At 46.3% G+C, this 7,500-nt stretch overlaps 1 protein-coding gene across 1 annotated transcript in view; it reads right to left on the reverse strand.

Annotated features, from left to right (window-relative positions):
• necab3 (N-terminal EF-hand calcium binding protein 3) overlaps positions 1-7,500 on the reverse strand; it is a gene marked incomplete at both ends in the record, with an annotated part of 37,255 nt that overhangs the window by 6,687 nt on the left and 23,068 nt on the right. The window contains 3 exons of the mRNA XM_080001024.1: positions 411-490; positions 1,362-1,480; positions 7,011-7,147. Of these exons, the coding sequence (XP_079857150.1) occupies positions 411-490; positions 1,362-1,480; positions 7,011-7,147 (336 nt within the window). The remainder of the gene's footprint in view (positions 1-410; positions 491-1,361; positions 1,481-7,010; positions 7,148-7,500) is intronic.

Below are 7,500 nucleotides of genomic sequence, written 5' to 3' on the forward strand. Positions count from 1 at the left end.
CAGCCGTGGCTCGAGCCATAAATCGTAAATTTGTGGAGCTTAACGATGGCAGGAATGTTTCCCCGTAACATGACAGAATAAACAAAAACTGAATTACGAGGGCTCAACGGAACACAATCCTGCTGAGCTTATATTACCTGGTTTTTGATTAGTTGAACACAAGCTGAAGGGCAAATCAATAAAAGTTTGTTTATCTCTTAAAAGTGATAAATCAAACAGGATGATAAGTGAAATAATAAAATGAATAAAACATGAATGCATCTATGATTAAAAAAAAGTGTATGTCGTGAACCATATTTTTTGTTCTGTGGCATTGAAATTGATTTATAAAGCATATTGATTTTTTTATTTTTTTTTGCTGCAGTATTGTAGGTGTTTGTTTACTAGGCGTTATTTGATTGACTGGGTACCTGACACTCCAGTTTGTCCAAAAGCTGCTGCAGACGGTTGATTTGCGAACTCCAGTTTTCCCCGCATTCCAAGGTCCCACCTGGGCAGCAGCCAGCGTTCAGAGAAGAAGCAACAGAATGGAAGAGATCCGCTGACACCACTCCTGCATTTCACACATCATCGAGTTCTCCCATTTCTTCCCAATTAAATACAGAAATGCTGAGGAAAAATCCCGCTTCACACCAAATCCGGCAAACGACAGAAACAAACCAGAAGTCCGACTGAGGGGGAGGGGGGTCCAACTGTCGGATGCGATTACAGATTCGGTGTAAAACAAGCTTTAGAGGCAATCCAGTCATTAAAAAATCATAAATGAACTGTATATCCTTTTTTTTTTTAATGACTTCAAAAATCGCTTTTGGAAGCTTTGAAAATACAAGAACACGAGAACAAAGAGTGCAGTGTTCCAGGCGGAAAGCGGTGAAATACGTAACCTGTCCTGTCCACTTATTTGTATTTGTGTTACATAAGAGCACTCCAAAGAGGCTGGTTAAAAAAAAAAAATGCTCAGGATTATAATAAGCCACTTAAGTTGAAAAGAAAATTGGTTCAGAACTAAGAAATGATGTTCCCCTACTTCAGCGAGGCATTTCACCCTGAACCGCTGCAGCGGGGACACCCAAAAGAAAAACAAAACGCCAAAATAAAGCACTTGCACATGTTTCGGTTCCCAAACACGAACTCGCAAGCCGGTCGGCGCGGCCGCTTCACGCGCGGAGCGTCGAAAGCAAACGTTTGGGCACACGTTTGAAAAACACGAGCAAATGTTACACTCAATCCCAATTTCAGGCCCTCGAAGGCTCACGATCATTCTAACGGGAAAAAGGACGATGATTATTGTAAGGAATACATGCGCGATTACACTGAGCTGAACGCTGCTTTTATTTGTTTGGACTCCAGGGTAAGTGTACCTGTGCCCAGGATCCCTGACAGGGCGTCTGGCGGAGGGGAGGGGTGGCTCTGGACCCGGCGACCGCAACGCCTGCTGGTCCTTTGCAGCGGTGACAGCACCGGAGCGCTCACCTCCCTCCTATCAGGAAGGAGGGAGGTGAGAGAGAGAAAAAGTGAAAGAGAGAGAGAGAGAGAGAGAGAGAGAGAGAGAGGGAGAGAGAGAGGGGGGGGGCGTCAACTGTCAGAGGCAAACAAAAACCGAAAAAGACGAGCTACCTGGCGGAGGGGTAGTTGACTGCGCGAGGCGGTGGAAGAGAGGAATACCAATTAAACTGAAAAAAAAAAGGGGGTAAAGACAGAAAGGTGAGCGAGAGAAAAAAGAGAGAGAGTGCAGAGAAAAGGGCAGGAAAGCATTAATAATTCATGTGCTTTTTCAGAGGGGACAGGGTGTGAAGGGAGGGAGGGAGGGAGGGAGGCAGCAGATAAAAACAACAATTGTCCAAAACGCCCAAGTAAAACCAATGATTTGGACGCGTTTGAATGAGAATTAGTTCCAAATGAGACATAGAGGGAGAAATGCAAAGTGTGAAGAAAGGGACACGCACGCACACGCACACGCACCCGCACACGCACACGCACGCGCACACGCACACGCACACACACACACACACACACACACACACACACACACACACAGACACACAGTACATACCCACCTAAGTTCTGGCAAGCACACACATAGTTAAGACACACACACACACACACACATACATGCGCACACACACACACACACACACAAACACACACACACAGTATGTAACCACCTAAGTTCTGGCAAGCACACACACATACACACACAAACACACACAAACACACATCGACACACAGACACAGACACACACACACACACACACACACACACTAAATTGGAGGGCAAAGTGTTCTTTGTCCGTAAATTATAGTACCAAGCAGACTGCAGCACCAAGTCAATACGTGTGTGTGTGTGTGTGTGTGTGTGTGTGTGTGTGTGTGTGTGTGTGTGTGTGTCTGTGTAACAGTGCACATGGCTATTTGCTAAGTATGTGTTTGGATGTGTATACACATCTCTTTCTGCTCTGTCCTCTGTTCTCTCTACTCTCTACTGTGTGTGTGTGTGTGTGTGTGTGTGCGTGTGTGTGTGTGTGTGTGTGTGTGTGTGTGTGTGTGTGTGCGCGCGTGTGTGTGCGGTCTCACACTGGCAGCCCAGGGGGAGCGTTTTGCTCGGAGGTGATCATGCTGATACCTGCCTCGAGCTCAAAGGCCACTGGATAAGCCGTGACTCCACTGCAACGGAGAACCCACCCAACCTCACCCCACCCTCTCCACACACACACACGCACACACACACACACACACACACACACACACACACACACACACACACACACACACACACACACTCTGAAGAACCGTCCCTCCTTTCTCTCTCGCATTGTCTGCACCGCAATATGCGAATGAATTCACTCGTTCATTTAGCAGCTCGTCTCTCTCTCTTCCTCTGTGTCGTCCTTGTCTGATTTTCCCTCTCACTATCCCATCTCGGACCTGCCCCCCCGCCCCTCATCCAATAATACCAGGGTGGGGAGAGCAGACAAAGCGCTGCCACATGCTGCTCCACCCGCAATCTGTCTCGCTGTTGCTTCAGCAGCCTTGTTGTGGGCGGAGGGGAAGGTGGAGGGGTGTGTATCCGTTTCGTAAGTCTTCAAATCCAGAGGGTGGGAGCTGCGACTGTTAATCCGCAGCTAGCGAGCAGCTCGCCAAACAATCTCCTTTCGCCGCTGCTTCCTGTGACGCCCGGCATGTTAATGATGCTCGAGGTGGCAGAAGGCTTCCAACAATGCGTATCACCTCATAGTTTGCTTGTTGTTCTGTTTTACAAAAACACGCCGCAAAATGTAAATCCCTAATGGCAGCCGGTAGCTCTCCGTATTGTGACTTCTCACTCTTGATTAGACTCCCCTGGTTTAGTTAAATTTATCAGCCAACCGAACTAATCAACTGAAATTTCGCCTTTCGTTTTATTTTCTGGCGTCCCGTTCGATGTCACAAACACTCTGGAAGAGGGGCGTGGCATGGTTCCAGCGTGAGTTAGAAGCAGCATGGAGTATCCATGCCCGGACCTGCGCACCGGCAGTGTCTGATGCGCAGTGCGCATGGTCCGGCTTGGGGCGGTGCTGAAGTGGCTCGGAACCCCCGTGGGGCTTCTGGGCTGTGGTGCCCATGGAGCGATCCCCACACTCTAAACATTTATGGTCCCCCATGCGGGAAGAAGACCAATAAGTTCTAGTTTTGATTTTGGATTCTAAATCGGATGAAATGATCGATTGATACACTGATATTCCTGTCTCTTTATACACCGACAGACCTGCCAGTCGAGACGTAACGAGGCTAATCACATCGTATGCGAGTTACAACAGCTAACTATATACAGTATACACATTCATCTCATTAGGATATACCCCTTGAAATGCATCATCTTGTGAAGTTACCCAACATGTTAACTAACTAGAGATGCACCGACTGCAGTTTTCTTGGCCAATTCAGATTCCTGATTTTTTTTTAGTCTGACCCGCAGATTCAGATTTCTGATCTGCTGTACGTCAATGACAAATACATCATGTGATCTGATCACGCCCACGTGATTGGACAGCTGCACATAGGGACTACCGCTGCAATAGTAAGATTGCTGATTTTGACACTGTTTATTATTGTTCATTATTCGCTATGGAACAATAATAGAACATGAAACCGAGTTCCAATAAAATACAACATGGGACTGTCACTAAGTTTCAGTATAATTCAACCTGTAACTCCCACTGAGTTTCAGGACACAACATGTAACTAACATGGAAATGTCCAGTTCAAACTTCAAATAAAAGTCTCTTTCACTTTTAAGTGCAAATATACATTTATATGGTAGTTGCCATTCCAAAATAAATTGCATTCTGTACAAAAAAAAAGACAAATTAAATAAATGGCCGACCCTTCTCGCTCTCTGGAAGTCGTCCTTCACTCACAGTGCGTTAAACCAGTTAAACCAGAGTCTCAAAAAAAGAGTCAAACTTTTCATCATGAGTTCTGCTGTGACAGTCGTAAGAAACGTAGTCTGCACAATGTTGGAATACTGTCAGGTGATGGATAAATTATTTATCTAATATTCCTTGCTTACCTTTAAGTACTTACATACTGATGACATTTTCTTTCTTTCGCTCTTTTTTAAGCCTTAGCTACGCAAGTAGAGTGTTGGAACATTTTTACTGTACTGTGGTACATGGTATAGCACTGGTAAAGGGGCCAAAATGAGCGTGTCTACCCAAGTGTCATGTTTCCATCACAGCCGATCGGAGGTGGAGCCGATAAAAACCTGTCTATTGCAGGGTCATTTGTCCCTGGACTGACACCGTGGTGTAACCTTTCCCACTAATGACAAGATGTTAGCGGATGTTACCGGGTTGGGAAACGGTTATTACTGTCAACAGCTGCTTCCTTGTTGTCCCCTTGCTTCACATGGTATTTGATTTCTTACAAGAGAAACATCATGACTCACAGAAAGTTGCATTTAAAGATTACGTTTTGTGTTCAGTGCAGGGAACCGATGACACAAAAACAGATGGTGTGTGGTGGTATGTTTCTGAAAACCTACTTTGGTACGTACAGGGGGGGCAGGTTGAGGACAGCAGAGTAGGTAGATCGGGTTGTCTAGCGATCGGAAGATTGCCAGTTCGATCCGCGACTGGTGGTGTGCTAAAGTGTCCTTGAGCAAGACACTTAACCCCCGACTGCTCCCCGGGTGCTGCTACACCGGTGGCAGCCCACTGCTCCTAGCTCCGTCAGATACAAGGATGGGTAAATGAAGAGAACTATTTCCCCCCCCAGCTGGATTAATAAAAGTACGCAAAAAATCTCCATAAAGTTCAGGTTTTGACTTACTCGCTCTGCTCAGTACACTGTAAGGCACATTTTGAAGGGGAGCCAAAATATGGAAATGTCCTGTCTTACTTTCCTGACTTTCCTGTGACTTCAGACCAGAGCAAATAACTATGCATACTGAATCCATCCCCTTGACAGAGCAAGGTCTGGTAGTTCTGTGTGCAATGGATCAAGGGCTTTGACTCTGTAGGAATTGTGTCAAAACGTCAAACTTCTACAAACAATAACTTAGAAGAAGGCAAAGATGCTTGGGTGTTTGGTTTTATTGTAGCATTAAAGTAAAGAATGTTTTTGCCGTGCAGGGGTTCTAGTCTATGTGCCTCATCAGCAAGGTAGTCTTTGGGGAACATCACAGGGATGAGGAGGGAAAACCAGAGGCTGAAAAAGGTGAATACCGGCATACACCCCTGATTTACAAGAATCAGAGCATACACGCCCAACAGGTCGACAGGTCCGACGGTAGAGCTAAGGAAGAGAGTAAGAGTAAGGATCGTCTCTGAGCCAACAGTGAGTGGTACTATTTCTCCAAGTGACCCAAACCCCCCAACACAGGGTGTTCTCCTGCCAGATAAAGATTTAGTCCTTTCTCCTCAGTGAGTGTGATGAGTGGAGACAAGCTTCCAGTGGATTTGTCACTTCTGGAGTGTGTTGTCTATGACTGCTGTCTTGCTGGCATCACAAAATCTGTTTTTGGTTGTCTGGTAGTCGAGATGTGGAGGGCCTGTCCCAGCAAACCTCCACTTTGTTTTACCTGTGTGGTGCGCAAATTCCCAGCCTACCTCTTAGGATAAATGATTGTCAATGGAGCATCTGGTGCCTATTTCAATGGCAGTAAGGTAAGGTCTGTTCCAAAACAGCGCTGAACCTGTACGTACGGCATCAGTCCAGCTGCAGGAGTTGCAGGAACAGTGCTTCAACAAGGGTTGGACTGTACTGAACCGATGGAATCCAAACCATGTTTTCCATTAGGGTTTTCTTTTTTTTTTTCGAGACGATCATCAAAAAGGCACTGGGGGGATGGTCCTTTTTTATCTTATAGGAGGCAGTGGTTGGGTGAAATCCCATGAAGTAGGGCTGGGTGAATGTCGTCTGAGATTTTGGTTATCGTAATATTGTGATATAGTTAAATGTAGTCTTCAGGCTCAATGACATTAAAGTAATGCAACCTTCTGAACTTCATAGACTGTTCTAGCTGTTCTAATCACCAAGGTCATTCAAGGTATTTGGTATTGGTTTTACGCAATATCGCCCGGCCCTCCAAGAAAGGTACCTGGGATCGCGAGATGACCAGGTAGTATCTGTTGCTAGTACATGAGTCTTGGCAATGGAGGGACTATGTATGGCAGGGGGAGGCTTATGCTCTCAGCTCAAGGCTTTTGAGTCCTCAGCGTGGAGGAGCTAGGCAGAGTTAAATGCACAAGGAAGGTGAAAGTAGAAAGTGAAGGTAGGAGGAAGGAAGGTAGAGGTGAACGTTGCTGAAATAAGAGGTGAAGGCGACGGCAAAGCTACTGCACCAGACTGCTGCACTATTTGAATCGCGCGCACGCACACACGCACACACACACACACACACACACACACACACACACACACACACACACACACACACACACACACACGTGTGCGCACGCGCACACACACTGTGTTTTCACACAAACACACCGAGCACACTAACAACGGATCAATTATGCAGCACTAACGGTGCAGGACTGCTCTGCTCCTCCACGGCCTCCATGGCACACTGCAGGGACCTCTGCAGGGACAGCAGCTGGCTGGACGTCTCCCTGAGCATGAAGCGAGTCACAAACTGCCCCAGCACGCTGGAACCCTGGTACTCCTGGAAAACACAGAGAGAGGTGGGTGAGGGGGTGGGGGGGAGAGAGAGAGAAGAGAGAGAGAGAGAATGAGAGAGAGAGAGAGAGAGAGAGAGAGAGAGAGAAAAAAGACGAGACAAAGAAGAAATGACTGATTTGATTTCCTCTGCCAATAGTCAAAGGCATTTGAGGAAGACATGACAGGTGAATGCAAATGGCATAATTAGTTCCCTCAACATTTACATATTCATTCATTGCAGATTCCAATTTCAAGGTGGGGGGATTTTAAATATGAAGCGCGGTCCCTCAACACAAATGAGATTAAGCGGAGCCTGATTTTCACATGCTAATGAAGTGACAACTAACACAAAATGAC

This window comes from Zeus faber, assembly GCF_960531495.2.
Source record: "Zeus faber genome assembly, chromosome: 5".
NCBI lineage: Eukaryota > Metazoa > Chordata > Actinopteri > Zeiformes > Zeidae > Zeus > Zeus faber.